Source organism: Mustelus asterias, chromosome 1 (assembly GCF_964213995.1).
Source record: "Mustelus asterias chromosome 1, sMusAst1.hap1.1, whole genome shotgun sequence".
Lineage (NCBI taxonomy): Eukaryota > Metazoa > Chordata > Chondrichthyes > Carcharhiniformes > Triakidae > Mustelus > Mustelus asterias.
In genome coordinates, this window is record NC_135801.1 from 95,398,164 (window position 1) to 95,419,921 (window position 21,758).

At 42.4% G+C, this 21,758-nt stretch overlaps 1 protein-coding gene across 3 annotated transcripts in view; it reads right to left on the reverse strand.

Annotated features, from left to right (window-relative positions):
- Positions 1–21,758, reverse strand: part of dhx15 (DEAH (Asp-Glu-Ala-His) box helicase 15) — a 131,365-nt gene that overhangs the window by 69,586 nt on the left and 40,021 nt on the right. For all 3 annotated transcript variants that reach the window (XR_013498267.1, XM_078215485.1, XM_078215484.1), the window contains exons 3-5: positions 18,006–18,199; positions 14,958–15,117; positions 12,483–12,701 (exon numbers count right to left, since the gene is read on the reverse strand). Coding sequence is in view for 2 of the 3 variants with exons in the window: in XM_078215485.1 (XP_078071611.1) it covers positions 12,483–12,701; positions 14,958–15,117; positions 18,006–18,199 (573 nt within the window). In the remaining variant the exon portion in view is untranslated. The remainder of the gene's footprint in view (positions 1–12,482; positions 12,702–14,957; positions 15,118–18,005; positions 18,200–21,758) is intronic.

A 21,758-nucleotide genomic window follows, 5' to 3' on the forward strand; every position in this document is an offset into this window, starting at 1 on the left:
TAAAATGGCCTAGTCCTTCTCGTATGTAAATTGCATTCAATTAATATTGTACATGATGCAGCACAGATGGACATTCAGCCCATTGTGCCTGTGTTCTGGGTAGAGCTATACACTTCATCCCATTCCACTATACTTTCCCCAAAACCTTGTAAACTTTTTCCCCCCATCAAGTGTGGAGTTTGCACATTCTCCTCGTGTCTGCGTGGGTTTCCTCCGGGTGCTCCGGTTTCCTCCCACAGTCCAAAGATGTGCGGGTTAGGTTGATTGGCCATGCTAAAATTGCCCTTAGTGTCCTGGGATGCGTAGGTTAGAGGGATTAGTGGGTAAATATGTAAGGATATGGGGATAGGGCCTGGGTGGGATTGTGGTCGGTGCAGACTCGATGGGCCGAATGGCCTCTTTCTGTACTGTAGGGTTTCTAAGATTCTAAGTATTTGTCCAATTCCTTCTTTGAAACTTATTATCAAAACTGTTTCCAACACCTTTTCAAGTAGGGCACACCAGAATAAAGGTTGTTGCATAAAGTAATCTTTCCTCACATTGCCTCCAGTTCAATCTGCTTAAATTTGTATTTCCAGATTACCGATCCTTCCACCACTAAAATCTCTTTTCTTAAAAAAAGTTTATTTATTAGTCACAAATGAGGCTTACATTAACACTGCAATGAGGTTACTGTGAAAATCCCCTAGTCGCCACACTCCGGCGCCTGTTCAGGTAAATGCGCCTAACCAGGTGCAACCTGTTCGGTTAAATACACCTATCCCTATCTAAACTATGATGTGGAGTTGCCGGCGTTGGACTGGGGTAAGCACAGTTAGTAGTCTCACAACACCAGGTTAAAGTCCAACAGGTTTATTTGGTAGCACGAGCTTTCGGAGCACTGCTCCTTCCTGAAGGGGCAGTGCTCCAAAAGCTCGTGCTACAAATAAATCTGTTGGACTTTAACCTGGTGTTGGGAGACTACTTACTGTATTTAAACCATCAAAACCACTCTATTTTAAACACTTCCATCATCTCCTCCGAATCTTCTCTTGCTTTAAGGATAGCAACCATAGCTTCTCAAGTCTCTCCATGAAACTGAAGCGCTTCATCATTGGTTTCATTCTCATAAATCTCTTCCGCCCCTTCATGAAGTGCGGTGCCCAAAATTGAACACAATATTCCAACTGAGGCCGAACCAGAATTTCATAAAATATTTAGCTTAATTTTTGGTTTTATTGTCTATGCCCCTTTACAAAGCCAAAGATCCTAAATACTTCTGTAGCATTTTCTCTCTGCCCTGCCACCTTCAAAGATTGGTATGCATACACCTCCAGGTTCCTGCATCTTTTTAAAACTATCTATGTTTTTACATGGGCTTGCCTCACTCTCCCTGCCAAAATAAATCACTTCATGCTTCTTTGCATTAAGTTTAATCTGCCTGTATCTGCAGATTTCACCAAGCAGTCTATATACTACTCATTCTTTACTATACTTCCCAGTTTTAGGTCATGTTCAAACTTTGAAAATGTGCCCCGTATTCCAAAGTTCAGATCACTAACATATATATACACTACCAATAGCAGTGGTCTTAGCACATGACTACATACTTACCTCTTGTCTGAAAATCATCCTTCATCATACTTTCTGCCCCTTAGCCTATGTCGTGTCCATTCTACTATTATCCATTGAATAAACTGAGTTTTAATTCAGCTGACCAGTCTACGACCCATGTATTGTTGGGACAAAACTACTATATTTTATGTGTGTGTGTGTGGGGTGGGGGGGGGGGGGGGGGGGGAGAATCCCTTTAAGAAGTTGTTTCCTCATAGAATCACCGAATCCCTAGAGTAGGAGGCCATTCGGCCCATCGAGTCTGCACTGACAACAATCCCACCCAGGCCCTATCCCCGTAACCCCACACATTTACCCCGCTAATCCCTCTAACCTACGCATCCTGGGACACTAACGGGCAATTTAGCATGGCCAATCAACCCAACCTGCACATCTTTGGACTGTGGGAGGAAACCGGAACACCCGGAGGAAGCCCACGCAGACACAGGGAGAACGTGCAAACTCAGCACAGACAGTGACTCAAGCCAGGAATCGAACCCAGGTACCTGGAGCTGAGAGGCAGCAGTGCTAACCATGGTGCCACCGTGCCACCCTTTCTCTGTAAGATTTCTGGTAAAAATCAGCTGGCTTCCAGAAAAGCATCATGTGACCAGGTTGGCTGGGAAATAAATAACAAAGAGTCAACCAGTTAATTAAAGGGGTGTAGGCTCCTGCGTGTGTTTCCATTGCAGATAGGTTTAGTTGGTATTTAGAACAATCTGCCTGCATAACAAGAAACATCTCCTTCAAGCAGTGTTCAGATCAACTTCCGTCTGCTGGTTCAAGTAACAGATGGAGTCCTAATAATAAGTTGATCTTCTCGGGATAACCAAGCTGAGTGAGACAGGGAGAAAGGGAGCAGGACAGCGAGAGTTTTAGATGTCAGGGTTGAAGATGTTGAGTTGGCTACGATTAAGAAGTTAATTATACCTTTGTTGAATGGAGAGTCTACAATCAAGGCACAAGTGGAGGGAGCACAAAGCGCAAGAAATCTCAATCCTTATATGAATCTTTAAAAGTGTTCAGACCAAGCGGTTCATCTTCCAATTTCTGATACATGTCAGACTTGAGTTATTGGAGGTGCAAGTCAAATGGATGAAGAAAATTTTAGATAAGTTTGGTTTAGAGAACAGGTAACTGCATTGCTGGAGCATGGTAACTTCTTATGCGCCCTGCCCAGCATACCCTCTAATTTTATCTTTCACTCTCGTTCTATACTACTAAAACTCTACTCTAACTCTTGCAAACTCTCTAACAATGTACTAAATCAATCTTTGAGGTTTGGATGACTATAACTCTACATTCTGCACACTCCTCTCCTTTCTTTCTGCCCTATGCACTCTATGGTGTCTGTATAGCGCGCAGAAAACAATACTTTACACTGTATCCCAATACACATGACAATAATAAATCAAATCTAATAAATATTTAATGTAACTGACTATTTAAGATAATGGAGTTATTCATATTCATGTCCTTTAATTTTTTTGATTCGTAAAGTTTTTTTGTTTTAAACTGTGAACCTTGTGACTTCATTCTTTCAGCAAATTCCTGGTTTTTGGATTCCAAAATTATGAACATGTTACTGGTCTCTACCAAGATAACAATATAGTTCTGAAATTCTATATATACACACACAACTGCATAAGTATCCTCCATTATCCCTGTAACTACATATAAATAGCTGATCCCTTTGACTGAAAAGACTACATTCCAACTCAGTCTAATTTTTGATCAGTTCCAACTGAAAATTCCTTGCTAGCTTTACGAACGCTTCCTCCAATTTTACAGAAATACTACAAGTTAATCTCCTTCCATCAAAATACAATAAGGCAGCGACTATATGACAAGGCACTCAACCAAATTCAAACTTCAGCACAAAGTATTAGTAAAATCGATAGGTATTAGCCACTAGAAACCATTGATTTGCAGTGTTCACTCAGAAATAGAGAATTGCAGAATGTGATTCCCAAGACACCTGTAAGAGGCCCAGAATCCTATATAATAAAATGGAATTTGAATTATTCAATTACCTCCAAGCCTTGATCAAAATGACTACAGCAACAAAGGATACACTTTTCTAGCAACAATAAATCTTTGCTGTTTATTTGATTGATTTTGTACTGCATTTACAGGTTTTGCACCTTTTGGCAATGATCACCTTCCGATTAATGGCCAACCTGCATCTGATTTTGTGGCATAATACAACGATTCCAAACTTCTGCTTAAACATTGCTGAGGGTACGAAAGGGGAATATAAATTACGCTTCAGTTCAAAATTGTTAACCCGTGCATCTAGATGTAACGGCACACACAAGGACAATGAGCAAAGACAATCAAGGTGTGCTGCTGGCCTTTTCTTAAAAAATAAATTGTTCATACGATGTGCGCATCGTTGGCAAGGACCGAGGTGCGTTAGTCCTGGCTCAGGTACACTCCAGGGCAGTTCTGAAGGAATGCTACACTGTCAGAGGTATCATCTTTTGAATGAAATGTTAAACTAAAGCCCAGTCTTCCTTCCCAGGTGGATGTACAAGATCCCACGGCACTATTTCAAAAAAAGTCAGGAGCGTTATCATTGGTGTCCAGGCCTATTTCCATCCCTTAAATCAGCATCACAGAAACAGATTACCTGGTCATTACCACATTGCTATTTGTGGGATGCTGATACATGTAAATTGGCCACTGTATTTCCTACATTTCAAGGACTACAATTAAACCCAGTACTTCATTGGCTGTAATATGCTTTTAAACATCCAGGGCATGCAAGGCACTACATAAATGCAAGTCATCCTTTTTCTTTATTTACTGTCCACTAATGTCTGTAAGAAGGTGATGAGCTGCTTCTTGAACTGCTGCTGTTTTTCAGATTTAGGTAAATCTGCCATGCTGTTAGAGGAGTTCCAGGATTTTCACCCAGTAACAGTGATAGATTTCCAAATCTGGATTCTGTCTGACGAAAGGGAACTTGCAGGTGATGAGATGCACTGTCGCAGGTTTGGTAGATGCTGTGAAAGAAACATTGGAGACCTGCTGCAGTGCATCTTGTATATACTGCTGCTACTGTGTGGACTGGTGGAAGATGGAATCAATGTTGTGTACAGAATCCAATCAAGCAGACTGTTTGGCCCTCAGATGGTGTCAAGTTTCTAGATCATGGCTGATTTCATTGTGGCTTCAACTCCATTTTCCTGCCCATCTCCCATAACCCTCAGCTCCCTTGTCAACCAAAAATCTAAATCCAGACTTGTAACACATTCAGTGACCCAGACTCCACTGCTCTCTGCAGAAAAGAAAATTTCATTTACTAATATAATGCCCCTCAAGAAAAAGAAACTTGTCATCTCAGTCTTCAAAGGACAGAATCCTAATTTTTAAACTAGGTCTCCTAGTTCTACACACTCCCACAAGGGGAAACATTTCACAAGTCAAGCCCTCTCATAGTTTAGCGTTTCAATAAGATCACCTCTCATTCTCCTAAACCCCAGAGTATAGGCCAAACCTGTTCAACTGTTCCTCAGAAGGTAACTAACTGTCTTACATGTACATTTGAAATGCAGCCTTTGTTGACTGCAGGTAACACAGCAGCCAGTGCGCGCAAAGCACAATCAGCAATGTGATAATGACCAGAAAATCCACCTCAATCATGTTGATTGAGAATAAATATTGGTGAGGACTCCCATGTTTTTCTTAGTGATAATGATATAGGCTAACATCTCATATGAAAGCCAGCAACTCGGTACTGCACTGGAGTGTTAGCCTAGGCTTTTCATTCAAATTTGCAGGGTGGTACTCTAACTTACAATCTTCTGACTAAAGAGACAAAAGTGTTACCAGTTTCCACTTCATAAACATAATTCTGTAACCACCCAACTATCAATACTGTCCTTTCCTTACCAGTGTGCTAATTAGGTTTGCACTATGGAGGTGGAAACACTGAGGGTAAAGCAGGAGCAAGGGAGTGGCACAGGATACCTGGTTTGGATGAAGTCCATACCAATGCATTGAGGGTTGATAATTGGAAGAGAAAAGCAGAAGACAGCTACAAGTAAAAAATGTCTTCCTTTATTGGGAGCATATCAAGTTTCAACACCCAAGTTAGTCCCACAAACACCCAAGGCTAACGTGCAATTATTATCATGTACTCGGGAGAGCATCAGGAAATAATAATTCACACTGATGAAAGAAAGATGAAGTCACTTTCAATTAATCCAGTCGCACTTAATAAAACTCAGAGTTGAAAATCAGGAAGTGCTTGGCCCAAGGGTGGTTAAAAATACATTTCACAGCAATTCACCCAGAACATCAGGCTTTTCCTATGACCTGAAGACTTAGTGATTTCAAATCCCAAAGTAGTTTTGAGAAATACAATTCTTTAACACTGCAGTAACCAAAATGAGGAGACTATAAAACTTCCAGTTTTCTTCAGAAATTCCTCTCCCTTGAGAGAAGGTCTTTCCTGAAAATGATTAATATTTGAAGCTTAATTAGGACAGAATGACAATCATAGCTGCAGTGATGCTCCAGATGAAAGTTATCTTCAATCTGACAGGCTACAATTAATAGGAGTCGGCTCACGCTCTACCTTAATCTCTCTGGTACCAAAAATAGGAAATCACATTCCTTTTGTTAGATCTTGCAGCAGTATGTCAAAGTTAGTCTTAGGAAATTAACATGCGAGCTAAATGAAGCAATAACTTTTGTTAATAGAATATTGATTATTGACACAATTAAATATAAAATATAAATCTTAATACAGTGAATTAAATCACCCCACTGCAATTGCCTGATGGAACATCCATCCTAGTTAGCAACATGCCAAGCTGAAAACAACGGAACAAGCAGAGACTTGCACATCTGATGTAACTCAATAATAAAACACCAGAATTCCAGCTTATAAACGAAGGATCAAAAATTGAAGGCAGCTGCTGCTTTCCTCGACACTATCTAGGTCATCTCACCCCAGTTTGGTATTGTTTTGGGCACGCTGTTCCTTAAGTAACAGGATTCAGGTTTGTCAAATTTACTCTCACAACTTCCTAATCTTGAGAGTCATGGGCAGCTTTCATACACCACCTCCTGGTCAGATCAGCATAATCATTACAAAAGCCTGAAAAAGATGTTGCGCAGCAGATTTAGGAGTGCTACTTATAAGGGAAGAAGGATTACAAGTGAGGACTAAAGATAAGCAAGTTTACCATACAGTGCAAAAAACACATCATCAGTTACAGAAAGCCTCATGTTGGTTCTAAGGAAAGACAGATTACGGGTACAAATTTACAGCATGTTGATTTTTTAAAATGCACGAATGTCTAAAAAATATTAAGTATGGGTAAATCTACACCCCTGAAGTTCACTTGGACATCTATAAGCAACCAATGGGCTTTTGTTTAAACGCAATGGATACACTCTAGACAATCTATTCGGTGACAGACGTGCTGGTTGGGTGAATTGGCCATGCTAAATTCTCCCTCAGTGTATCCGAACAGGCGCGGAGTGTGGCGACTAGGGGTTTTCACAGTAACTTCATTGCAGTGTTAATGCATGCCTGCTTGTGGCTCAAATAAACTCTAAACTTAAACTTAACAGTCCTGACAAGATGCCTAACAACTAAAAGGATACAGCATCCTCCTTGCAGAACTTTCCTTAGCATTACATTTCAGAACTGATTGTTCCATTCTTGGTAAACACAAGGTACGAAGTGTGAATGGAACATCTGTCGTGTGTTATTGCCACCTCCTGAGAAAATAGCTAATCTATTTCACTCCAGTCAAATTCCCATGGCAGTAATGCTATGATTTTTATTACATCTTGTATTTATATAGTGCCTTTAACATAAAACACCCCAAGGCACTTCAGAGGAAATATAACATTGCACAACATAATAAGGCTATTGACCAAAAACCAGGTCAAGAGATAGGTTTTTAAAAAGTGTCTTAAAAAGGAGGAAAATGAGGTAAAGAGGTGGAGAGAATTGGAGAGGAAATTCCTGGGCTTCACGCTCAAGTAGCTGAAGACAGTCACCAATGGTGGGGCTATTAGAATTAGGGAGGCTCAAGCCAGAATGAGAGGATTACAGATATCTGGAGGGTTTCACAGCTGGTGAGATTTCAGAGATAGAAAGGAGCTGGACCACAGAGGATTTGGAAACAAGGATGCAAATTTTAAAATCAAGGCCCAGGAGCCAGGATAGGTCAATGAGGACAGGGATAATCAGTGAATGACATCCGTTGCGAATTAGGAAATGGGCTGCTGGGTTTGGAGGAGGTCAGCCAGGAATGTGCGAGAACAGTCAAGTCCAGAGGTAACAAAAGGCATTAATGAGGATTTCAGCAACTGAGCTGTGCACGGCACAGGAGAAGGCTGGAGGTAGAAATAGCTGGTCTTGGTCTCAACAAGGGTATATGGTTAAAAGTTTGTTTCATTCATCAAATATGACACTGAGGTTGCCAACAATCAGCCAGTTGCTAGGGAGAGGGATGGAATCAGTGGGAGTGAAGGTTATGGCGGCTACTAAAAACAATAGCATCAGTCCTCCCAATATTTAATTGGAGTACATTTCTGCCCATCTCATCTTGCTCTGGATGCTGGATAAGTCTCCAGGTTTAAAGACAGAGGGGTTGAGACAGGTGGTGAGGAGGTCGAATGGGGTGTTTTCAGTCTATAGGTAAAAACTGAGTGTGTTTTCAGATGAAGTCACCAAGGGGCAGCATCTGGATGGGAGAGAGAGAGAGACACGAGGGCTCTGAGGCTGGAACCCGGGGGATACCAAAGATAACTGTGGGAATGTAGGGGAAAAAAATCCATTGATGGAGATTCTCTGGCTACGATTAGATATCTTAGACTAAAAACAGGTGAGAACAGTTCAACCCATTTGGATGATATTGGGGAGGAGGATAATGTGGTCAACCACATCAAAGGCTGCAGAGAGATTCCTCACTGTCACATCTCAAAGTCACAAATAACATTTTGTTTTGTTACTGTGGTCGGAGCAGAAACCTGTTTAGAGAGATTCAAACATGGAGTCCCAGGGAGGATGGGCATGAATTTGGGAGGAGACGTGTTTCATTCAGCATGTTGAAAGAAAAGGGAGATTGGAAATGGGACCAAAAGAGAACATAGAACATTACAGCGCAGTACAGGCCCTTCGGCCCTCGATGTTGCGCCGACCAGTGGAACCAATCTAAAGCCCATCCAACCTACACTATTCCAATATCATCCATATGTTTATCCAATAACCATTTGAATGCTCTTAATGTTGATGAGTCCACTACTGCTGCAGGCAGGGCATTCCACGCCCTTACTACTCTGAGTAAAGAACCTACCTCTAACATCTGTCCTATATCGCTCTCTCCTCAATTTAAAGCTATGTCCCCTCGTGCTAGCCATTACCATCCGAGGAAAAAGGCTTTCACTATCCACCCTATCTAATCCTCTGATCATCTTGTATGCCTCGATTAAGTCACCTCTTAACCTTCTTCTCTCTAACGAAAACAACCTCAAGCCCCTCAGCCTTTCCTCATACGATTTTCCCACCATACCAGGCAACATCCTGGTAAATCTCCTCTGCACCCTTTCCAACACTTCCACATCTTTCCTATAATACGGCGGCCAGAACTGTACGCAATACTCCAAATGCGGCCGCACCAGAGTTTTGTACAGTTGCAGCATGACCTCCTGGCTCCGAAACTCAATCCCTCTCCCAATAAAAGCTAACACACCGTATGCCTTCTTAACAACCCTATCAACCTGGGTGCCAACTTTCAGGGATCTATGCACATGGACACCCAGATCCCTCTGTTCATCCACACTACCAAGTATCTTACCATTAGCCCAGTACTCTGTATTCCTGTTACTCCTTCCAAAGTGAATCACCTCACACTTTTCCACATTAAACTCCATTTGCCACCTTTCAGCCCAGCTCTGCAGCTTATCTATGTCCCTCTGTAACCTGCCACTTCCCTCCGCACTGTTTACAACTCCACCGACTTTAGCGTCATCCGCAAATTTACTAATCCATCCTTCTACGCCCTCATCCAGGTCATTTATAAAAATGACAAACAGCAGTGGCCCCAAAACAGATCCTTGCAGTACACCACTAGTAACTGAACTCCAGGATGAATATTTCCCATCATTGGCCAGCTGTTTTCTTACAGCTGGCCAATGCTGAAAATGCTGGAAAATCTCTGCAGCTCTGACAGCATCTGTAAGGAGAGAAAAGAGCTGACGTTTTGAGTCCCGGTGACCTTTTGTCAAAGTTAAAAGGCATAGAAAGTGGGAGATACTTATGCAGTAGGGTGAGGGAATGAAAGATGAGTCATAGCCACAGAAACAAGGGGAAAGGCTGCTAATGGTTGTCCATAGAGAGAATAGAAAGTGTAAATGGCCAATTCGGCAGAGAAGCTGAAATCAGAGGGTAAGCTGTGACAGAAGATGATGTGGGGGTAGGAGGGAGATGAGTGGGAGAGGCAAAATTAAGAGGGAAAGGGGAAGCAAAGGGGGGATAAAATAGGGGGGAAAAGAGTGGGGAAAGGGGAAATTAAGACAGACAATAAAGAAATTTGTGTCTTTTTAAAAAGAAAATCACAGATAGTCTTATTTTCCATGCGAACAAAACTGCAAAGTTCTAATGTTACCACAGTTCACAGCCTCAATTGCAAGATTAAAATCAGGCTTAAACCGTGTTTGCTAATGTTCCTTTAAAGTGCCTTGACATGTTTTATTACATTAAGGAAGGAATTTAGAAATGCAAGTTGCTGTTTAATTAAAAGAAAACAAATGTGCAGACAGTAGTGTCTATTTTTTATTGATGGATGCCTCCAATTAAAATGAATAGAACGACTGCAAATGGAAGTTAAAAATATATGAAATAGAAGCCAAAATGGGTCATCCTGCCCCTGGTGTCTGCTCTGGCACTCATGGCTGATTTTTGACCTCAACTCCACTTTCCTGCCCAAAACCCATTTCCCTCAATCCCCATAAATATTAATCTCAACCCTGAAAATACTCAAAAACTGAGCATCCACAACCCTCTGAGTGAAGAAATTGTTCCTCGTCTAACTTCCAAATAATCAGCCCCTTACCCTGAGACTGAATCCTGGTTTTAGACTTTACAGTAAGGTGAAGGAATCTCAGTGTCTGTGAAGCCCCTTTTAGAATCTTTTACATTTCATACATTAAGGTTTTGCACTGCTGCCTTCTCAGCTTTACTCTGCAGCCTCATTGGATCCTAAAGAGACAGCCATGTTCGCCTGGACTGAAATTCTCCTCTTGAATGTAATCTCCACCATGGACAACGAAAGCTATTCTCGCTGGCCTGCTTCTATTTCAACAGCTGGTCTGTTTCCTGTATCAGCTGGGAACTTCTCACTCTGCAGCAAGCTTCCATCTGTTCCTGCTGGTTGCCATCCAGGTCTGGATCCTGCTGCCTTGCCACTACCGTGCATCTTTCTTGGTTGCTCCCTGTAGCCATCGACTCCACTCAACTGTCAGAAATTCTCAAGTCACCCCTCCAGGGACTGGGCAGTATCAGTATTACTTCTGCTCCTCACCTCTGAACGGTTACTCCTTGGACTAGCTCCCTATTCTCAACCTGACCTTTCTCTCCCTGTACTTCACTGTTCCAGTTCCACTGGTTTCACTCTCACTGCTCTTTAAACCACATTGGTATACCAAATCTCAGACACTTTTCTCCTCAAACAACTGGATTCATTCATTGTCCAAAACAGTCTCCGAACCTGGACATTAGTTTGTCAATCTTCACAGCTGACTCCATCTGGTCTACATGACAATCTCACGCGAGCATTGAACATTTAACTTTGGACTCTCAGGGGGGGGATTTTCCACCTGCACTCACCCCAAGACTGGAAAATCCCGCCCGACGTCAACAGACCTTCGCAAGGTCTATGTTCTGCCCAATACGATTCCTGTGGCGGGCAGGGTGGGAAAATTCCAATCGCAATATGTCTCAGTTTGTGTGACTCTTTAATCTCTGCTATACCTGTGGTAACCTATCTTCTCTGACTGTCACGACTTATATTTCTCTTTTGCTATCTTGGCCTCTCTCAGGCCCTCCTCTTCTGTCTCCTCCCCTTGCTCTCATCCATGTGTGTCATCTTTTAAATCACATACCTAGCCTGACCCCAAACCACCTTTACTTCCCTATCTTCTCGGTTGGGATCCCCCTCAGATAAGCTTGCCAGCTGCTCTCTTTACCTCATAGCACTGTTTAAAGAGTTCATTGAGGCACTCATGGCTGCCCCACAGTGTAGCAACCCCAAATGCCCTGTCCTCCTCGCTTATTGATCTTCCCTTCTCCACCTTCTGTGCTGTGAGACACTCAATCTTGAATTTTCTCCAATTAAACACTGGGAAAACTGAAGCCACCCTCTTCAGTTCCCACCACAAATTCTGCATCTCATCAGGGATTTCATCACCTCCCCTGGCCACTGTCTGGGTTGAGCCAAGGGTAAAAAGAGGGGTAATTCGGCTATTACTGATAATTATGGCGAGAGAGAAAATATCACAGTACCTTTAAACTCAACCTTCAGGCAAAAGTAACCACATTAAAGCGGATTTAATCGCCTTCCTTTAACCTAGACTTAGCATTAGTTTAGCATCTTATATATAAAATCTTCACAAAATGATTTTAGAAAAAAAAATTGTCTCTACTCGGGACCATGGATATCCAAGCACAATTCTGGGTTTTGTTACGTTATTCGTTCTATGTCAATTTTTCAGTTTCTTGACTTTTTACTTGGTCCACAGACGAGTCGGAAACCTTCAGGAATCAGCTTCATAACAGCCCATCATTATTGCAAGGACGAAAGTACACGGCTGCACTAGTGATAGAAATCAATTTTGAGCTGCAAATGAATCTCAATCCTTACCTCTTGACCCGTGAGGAAAAGCAGAACATCTCCCTCCTCCTCTTCACACATATGAATCTGAATTACTGTTCGAATCGCTGACTCTAGGTAATCCCTCTCCGGTTCTGGGGTATAGAATATTTCTACAGGATGCGTACGGCCAGGAATGGTAAGCAGTGGGCAGCTATCAAAGTAGACCTGAAACTTGCCTGCATCGAGTGTGGCACTCATGATGATAATCTGAAAAAAAGTGTGAACTTTAGTCTCAATTCGCATTAGAAAAGACCACCTGTAAAACTGGCAAAATATATAATTGATTTCATTTTCTTCCATGAGACAATTACCAAGAAATTGTAAAACTGTGAAATTAATCATTATCGCTGAACATCAAAGTAAACCTTCAGGTTGCTCAGTTTCTACTACCTGCAGAATAGAACAAGCTAACCACACAGTATGAAGCATGACGATGCATCTAATATGCAGGTTTACTAACCAAACAGCAAAATGAACTGGCTACTTGTTAAATCATAAAGAGCTGCTAAATAAAAATTCTTCAGGAACCCAAGAGGGTGTAATTAAACAGAGATTGAATCTATAATCCCAAAAAGCAAAACTTATTTAAATTATGTTTTTTTCTCATGTCATGTAATTTGCAAAAGTACAATGAAATCATGTCTATTGGTCAGAACGGATAGCAATATTTTTGTAAGGGTGCACTTGAATCCATCCTATTGCAAACCACCCGGATTTCAATTCCATGTTTCTTGAATTCAGTTTTGTGAATTAGCATTACTCTGTTAAACATGCCTTCTACCAAGGGATAAACCTTGGGATAGCAGAGAGAGAGAGGCAGGAGAGCCACCAACTGAACCACCTGTGCTTCTTTTAGAGCTGGTTCCACGCATGATTAAATTTTCCACACTGATATATTCAAAAGCCCAAGTTAAATGATGGAGATCTATTAACATAAAGTGTCAGCCTTAGCTCCATGGTAACACTCATGCCTCAGAGACAGAGGTTACAGTTCAACTCCCACTCCAGAGACTTGCAATCCAGGCGAACAATCTGGTATAGCACTGAGGGAAAGGTGCACTGATTGGACTGAAGGCTAATTATTCGTCTGCTGAGGAAATTAGAGTAGGGATAATAGGCAGGTCCTCCAATTGGGGCCTTAACCATTCACCCTATTCGCTAATGACTTTGATGATGGGGCAGACAGTCACATATCCAAATTTGGCAATGACAGAAAAATCGGTGATGTTATACGCAGTAGGCAGAAGCTAAAAGTACTAGGAGGTATTACATTGATAGGTTAAGCGAATGGGCTAATCTGTGGCAAATGGATTTCAATGTAGACAAACATAAGGATATCAATTTTAGACCTAAAAAAGATAGAACAGGGGTACTTTCTAAATAGTAAAATGCTAGAAACAATGGGGATCCAAAGAGATATTGGGGGGGGGAGGGGGGGGGAGAGAGAGAGGAAGACAAGTGTGGAAGTCACGTCTGAGTTGTATAAAATCCTGCTTGGATCACACCTGGAGTATCGTGAGCAGTATCGGACATCACATCTTAGGAAAGATATACTGAGGGAGCGCAAGAACTGTTTACAGAATGATAACTGTACTGCAGGATTAATTTACGAGAAGAGATTACACAACAAAAGATTTCCTAGAATTTACAAGTTTCAGGGCTGATTTGAACTTAAGTGGAATGGATAGGGAGACAGAAAATCTTTGCTGGCTGGGGCATCTAGGGCTGGGATGGGGGTCGTCATCGGGAAGGGCATAAAAATTAGAGGCACATCTTTCTCTCTCTTCATGTCACATCCTCATTGCCCAAGGGTTGCTAAATCATGGTTCAATTACGCCATGATATCACAATGCTGTAAATAAAAGGTGGGCCCCAAGTACCACAGTCAATATGGGGAGTGAACGCTTGCTGCAGCTACTGAGCAACATGCACTAACCAAACTGGCCCTACTGTCATACCTTTCAGGGTGTCATTAGAAACATTTCTTCATGCAGAGGGTGGCTGAAGATGGAACTCTTCAGGGATCAGGGATATGGGGCAAATTAATATGAAGTTAAGTCACAGATCAGCCACGATCTCCTTGAATGACAGAACAACCTTCAGGGTCTAAAGGCCTAACTCCTGTTCTCATGTTCAGTAATGGATCTGCTGTATTTCCATCAAACGTGAAATCAAGGCCTGCTTCGTACTCTCTGGTGGACATAAAAGACTCCATGGCACCAGTCAAAGAAATGCAGCTGACTTGAATATTTGTCCCTCAAGAACATCACTTGAAAAAAAGCTGATCTGGTGATGTGTTTTGGGGTGTTCAAGGTTGAGGAAAGAAAACTTCTTTCCTTATTCTTCAGGCTGCAACATTCTCATGATTGACAAACCACTGCTCAACATTGGTCTGAACTTGTAGGCTCCTGGAAAAAAAGTTGCAATGAGCAGAACCACAGTTTTCTTTATCTAAAATCTTACCTTCAAATCTGATCTTTGCTTCACAACTTCTTTTAGTACACCCATAAGAATATCAGTTGCTAGTGTACGCTCATGGGCCTCGTCAAGGATGATTACACCATATCGTTCTAGTAGAGGATCATTCATAGCTTCCCGAAGCAACATACCATCAGTCATATACCTGGAAACAAAAGAGTACAACAGCTTACTGTTCACTTGATCTACACATAAAAAGGAGATTTCTAGTGAGCATCACCCAAAGAGGCAAACTGTGCAAAGTTTCACAGCCATGGCATACCACAGATGTGCCTTCAACATAGAATCCCTACAGTGCAGAGAGAGGCCATTCGGCCCATTGAGCCTGTACCGACCACAATCCCACCTAGGCCCTATTCCCGTAACCCCACATATTTACCCTGCTAATCCCCTGATACCAAGGTCAATTGAGCATGGCCAGTCAACCTAACCTGCACATCTTTGGACTGTGGGAGGAAACCAGAGCACCCAGAGGAAACCCACACAGACACGGAAAGAACGTGCAAACTTCACACAGATAGTGACCCAAGCCGGGAATTGAACCCGGGTCCCTGGCACTGTGAAACCAACCACTGAGCCACCGTGGTGCCCAGCACAACTTGAAACCAATAGGACCGATAAATCTTTTGGGGTGCAATTTAAAATTCACACTAAGCGCTATTCCAAGGACCAAAACACTAAATCAGCTACTGCCACAAGTCAAAAGCGGATGCTGGAATCTGAAACAAAAATAGAAAATGCTGGAAAATCTCAGCAGCTCTGACAGCATCTATGGAGAGAACACAGCTAACATTTCAAGTCTGGATGACCTTTCGTCAGAGCTGCCACAAGTCATCCATATGAAACAATAATAGCAATTGAATATTTAGACAATTCAGGTAGCAAAATTTGGCTGCACGGACTAACTTGGTCTAAATCTAAAAATGAGGAACTAAACTCGACAACAAATACTGAAATAGTCTTAAATGGTTTTCTTTAAATTTCAGTAGCTCTGGAGAGGCCACCATATAGTCTATGATCACCATTAAACTTTTATTAAATTACACATCAAAACCAAATAGATGACTAAATTTTGCCACATGACCTCACTTACTGGTTGGGTACATTCCGTACAACATTTAATTCCACGACACCAGCAACCATTAAAACTCAGGTTTCCTCCCAGGAATAAGAAAAATGAGTTTCACAATTCTAGGCGGCACGGTAGCACAGTAGTTAGCACTGCTGCTTCACAGCTCCAGGGTTCCAGGTTCAATTCCCGGCTCGGGTCACTGTCTGTGTGGAGTTTGCACATTCTCCTCGTGTCTGCGTGGGTTTCCTCCGGGTGCTCTGGTTTCCTCCCACAGTCCAAAGATGTGCGGGTTAGGTTGATTGGCCAGGTTAAAAATTGCCCCTTAGAGTCCTGGGATGCGTAGGTTAGAGGGATTAGCGGGTAAATATGTGGGGTGGGATTGTGGTCGGTGCAGACTCGATGGGCCGAATGGCCTCCTTCTGCACTGTAGGGTTTCTATGATTTCTAGTCATGCAGCGTTTATCACATTGTTGGTGCTGCTTCAACCCATACTGTACTCGAGTTGAACTATTTCACATTTTTATCATGCATACATCTAAGAATATGTACACGAATTTTTTTTTTTAAACTGTTCGCATCACATATAAAACAGATTACCAGCTTATTACCCAAATTATAAGTGGTGTGGCACAATTGCTATCCACTTTAAAGTCTCAGAATTCATAATGGCTACTTTAATGCAAGTTAGTCCTAGTGTAATTTTTTTTTTAATTCAATGGCGCTCACGGACTACACAGTGGCCTCTCCAGAGCTACTGAAATTCAAAGAAAACATTTTAAGCCTTTTTTATGTTTAATAATTTTAAGCTCAAGTTTTCTTTTGCCAAGTTTAGTTCAGCAATTTAAGATTTAGATCTAATTAGTTACATAGAAACTAGAAGCAGGAGTAGGCCATTCGGCCCTTCGAGCCTGCTTCACCATTCATTTTGATCATAGCTGATCAAATTCAATATCCCGATCCCCCCTTCTCCCCCATATCCCTTGACCTCTTTAGCCCCAAGAGCTATATCTAATTTCTTCTTGAAATCAGACAACGTTTGGTCCTCAACTACATTCTATGGTAGTGAATTCCACACATTCACCACCCTCTGGGTGAAGAAATTTCTCCTCACCTCAGTTTTAAAAGGTTTACCCCTTATCCTCAAACTATGACCCGTAGTTCTGGACTCCCCCACCACTGGGAACGTTTTTTCTGAATCTACCCTGTCTAACCCTGTTAGAATTTTATAAGTTTTATGCGATCCCCTCACTCTTCTGAACTCCAGTGAATATAATCCTAACCAGATTAGTCTCTCATGTGCCAGGCCAGCCATCCCAGGAATCAGCCTGGTAAACCTTCGCTGTACTCCTTCTATACTAAGGACATCCTTCCTCAGATAAGGACACCAAAACTGCACACAATACTCCAGGTGTGGCTTCATCAATGCCCTACACAATTGCAGAAAAGCATCCCTAACCCTAAACTCAAATCCTCTTGCTCGGAAGGCCAACATACCATTTGCCTTCTTTACTGCCTGCGGCATCTACGCGCCTACTTTCAGCACGCTTTATGCAAACAAAAGTTAATCTTGGCTTAAGATCACCTGCCAATTTTAAGGAGTGCATCTTAAATGCATCCACTAAATTTTACTGACGGAGCAATGGCTTCCGCCTACCCTGCAAAAATCAGTACCAGAATTCTAGGACTTGAATCTTAATAACTGAACCTATGGCACTCTAATGAACTCTCTATTCACTGCAGAGGACTCAAGAATAAACTTGTTCCAGAGGTCGGGGAAATTCAAGCAGCAAGAGTGTGTTGGTACAGATAGGGGATTGAAGAATTACCGTCAAATCTACTCTTAATCTTTTCAATAAAAAATGAAAAGGTATTGAATAAACAAGACTCGAGTTGTTTTTATACAATGGACATTTCAACAAAATGTGGTTAACGCAAAAGAAAAACTCCAAAAGTTCACTTACTTCAGACATGTTTTTGCACTGCTGCAGTCTTCAAATCTAATGGAGTAGCCAACCTCTTGGCCTAGCATCACATCCATTTCATCAGCTACTCGCTGAGCCACGCTCATAGCAGCCACCCTCCTGGGTTGGGTACAGGCCACACCACGCTTGGGTCCCACCACTGCCCGCACATAATCAACACACCATTGAGGGATCTGTAAATGCATTCAATCACAAATCATTTGCTTGAATCTTCAACACCAACTACAACACAAGCATTACACATATTTGACTTTCCCAAGTACATTACTCTTGAACCCCATGATTCCACATATCAAGGCAGTAGAAACCAGCGACTTCATGGAGAGGATTAAACCCAAGCACCATTGACTCGGCATTTTATGTCTCCACTGCGCTGCCTGAAGTACTTTTCTTCTCTAGAAACAGAACAACCCCCCACCCCACTGTGATGTGATGTTTAACAAGTATGTTTACTGTATGCTAAACAAATAAGTGGAATCACTGCTGCCAAGGCTGACATAAAAATGTAGCCAGCAGCATTTGTTTTATTTTTTGTAAACCATCAAACTCTGGCTGCAAACAACTGAAACTAAATAACACACACACAGGAGGTAGAGAATGCAGAATAGAAAATCACAGATTGATTTACAGTTCATTCAATTCCGTTTACTCTCATTTCCAACCGAGTTCTTTTTATGCTCCAGATGCTATGCAATTTTTCAGGAAAAAAAAACTTAGTGCCCTTAATGGGTAGTTTCACCAAGCAAAAGCTGGTTAAAAACTACTCTCTGTAGAATCATAGAATCTACAACGCAGACTCATAGAATCTACAGTGCAGGATCATAGAAACCCTACAGTACAGAGAGAGGCCATTCGGCCCATTGAGTCCACACCGACCACAATCCCACCCAGGCCCTACCCTCATATCCCTACATATTTACCCACTAATCCCTCTAACCTACGCATCTCAGGACACTAAGGGCAATTTTAGCATGGCCAATCAACCTAACCCACACATCTTTGGACTGTGGGAGGAAACTGGAGCACCCGGAGGAAACCCACACAGACACGAGGGGAATGTGCAAACTCCACACGGACAGTGACCCAAGCCGGGAATCGAACCCAGGTCCCTGGAGCTGTGTAGCAGCAGTGCTAACCACTCTGCTACCGTGTCACCCTGACACCCAGGCCCTACTCCTGTAACCCCACTTTATTTGTCCTGCTAATCTCCCTGACACCAAGGGGCAATTTATCCTGGCCAGTCAACCTAACCCGCACATCTTTGGAGTGCAGGAGGAAACCGGAGTACCCGGAGGAAACCCACACAGACTTGGGGAGAACGTGCAGACTCTGCACAGTCACCTGAGGCCGGAATTGAACCTGGGTCCCTGGCACTGTGAAGGAGCAGTGCTAATCTCTACCACCGTGTTGCCTATATGCCGTGCTCCAGATGCGATGGCAGATCGATAGCTTGACAGCTGGAGCTGAGGTTTAGATGCTAGGATTTGTTCCATTTAGTAGGTGGCCCAGTGGAAACACAAGTTTGGACTTCCTTCAAGGCAGGTATGAACAGGAAACATTTATTACTAGGCACGAAAAACCCAGGAATTCACATGGTTACGGGAGCAACGGGGAGCTATCAGCAGAGGGCTAATACATGCTGACCCTTCGCTATCTTAAACTGGGAAATAGAACGTGACGACAGGGAGACTCAAAAGGCAAACAAGTAGTTAGAGGTCCTAACAGCCATTCCATTAAATCAAGGAAGCTGAGGTTGCTATCATATTGGTAATTTAAACAATATCCTCAAAAAAAACCTTCAAGAGCTTTGTACTTTGCCAGACAAAATCTGCAAGATACTAAATTCAATGCAAGCATCAAGAGTTTTTAAAAATCAGGAAAACCATTTGACCGGCAGCTGAAAAGCAGCACCACCCTCCCCTCCAACCACCCCCAAACCATTCTTCACGCCAACTGCCACATTCCTCAGGCAATCCTTTACCAAACTGTACCTTTATTTTGCTATTCACGCATTCTCATCACTTAATGGACACTTTTCAACACCTTCTCAGCCCTCTGCATGCTCATTTACATTCCCTTTGTCCAATTCCACCAGCCCTCCCTACCCGCAGTGTAAATCTCTGCTGACTCTCTTTCCTCTCAGCTCTGACAAAGGGTCATCTAGACTCGAAATGTTGGCTCTATTCTCCCTCCACAGATGCTGTCAGACCTGCTGAGATTTTCCAGCATTTTTCTCTTTTTGTAGCTGAAAAACAAAGGTTCATTTTATCACTGGCTCACCCATCAGCTTCACACTGGCTGGATCAGCGTGGAACATTCACAGTAACCTGAAACCTATTCGTCACTGCCACATTTACCAAGGATAAGCCTCAATAGATACAGTCCTGCATCAGCAAAGCAGCATAAACAGGGAATGAGAACAGTGCAGTTGGCTTTTAATTTTTTTCCTTTCCTCCTTTCATAGCTGTCTTTCAAGGCACAGGTGGTAGTAAAATTCTAAGTTAAGAAAACCTCACATTATAGCAAACTGCTATAATGTGAAATGCAGATGGCTTTTTAACGAAAAAGAAATACAAATACAATATTCAGCAGTTTTCAATCAGGGCAAAAACACTCAGTACCAGATTAAACAACAGCTGTTTCTAAGCTGCATCCACTTGAAGGTATAAAATGGTTTGTGGCTCTAATGGTGCTCCAAAGGTGCCACAGGCACATCAGTAATAAGAAAGTCAGCTGTTAGGCCTCAATTATTCATCTCTTCCTACATTTCAAGTATCTCAATTTCAAGAAGGCACCTGTAATGTAATTTTGGTTTGATGACACTGGGACAAACCAATGTCTCCTACTTGACGCATTTATAAAATGAGTCAAGGAAGTCGAAAGAGAACAAGCAAAACGAAAAGGTGAAGAAAGACCGAGGCAGGGAGAGACAGCGCGTGTACTGTTAACTTGCAGCAGTTGCCAAACTGGAGTCAGTTAAATAACTCAACACTTGGGGATGATATGGGGAAGGAAGAGATCTGTAGAGCATCACTGGATGAGTGAATTAATGTGGAGATGCCGGCGTTGGACTGGGGTGAACACAGTAAGAGTTTTAACAACACCAAGTTAAAGTCCAACAGGTTTATTTGGTAGCAAATACCATAAGCTTTCGGAGCGCTGCTCCTTCGTCAGATGGAGTGGAAATGTGCTCTCAAACAGGGCACAGAGACACAAAATCAAGTTACAGAATACTGATTAGAATGCGAATCCCTACAGGCTGGCTGTAGGGATTCGCATTCTAATCAGTATTCTGTAACTTGATTTTGTGTCTCTGTGCACTGTTTGAGAGCACATTTCCACTCCATCTGACGAAGGAGCAGCGCTCCGAAAGCTTATGGTATTTGCTACCAAATAAATCTGTTGGGACTTTAACCTGGTGTTGTTAAAACTCTTACTGAGTGAATTAACATAGGCCAAATGCCAGCCTTAGTCTTTACTGTCTTGAATCCATCATTATTGCCTGGATGCACTACTAGAGTAGTACGAGGGACGGCACGGTGGCACAGTGGTTAGCACTGCTGCCTCTCAGCACCAGGGACCCGGGTTCGATTCCCGGCTTGGGTCACTGTCTGTGTGGAGTTTGCACGTTCTCCCCTGTCTGCATGGGTTTCCTCCCACAGTCTGAAAGATGTGCTGGTTAGGTGGATTTCACAGTAACTTCATTGCGGTGTTAATGTAAGCCTACTTGTG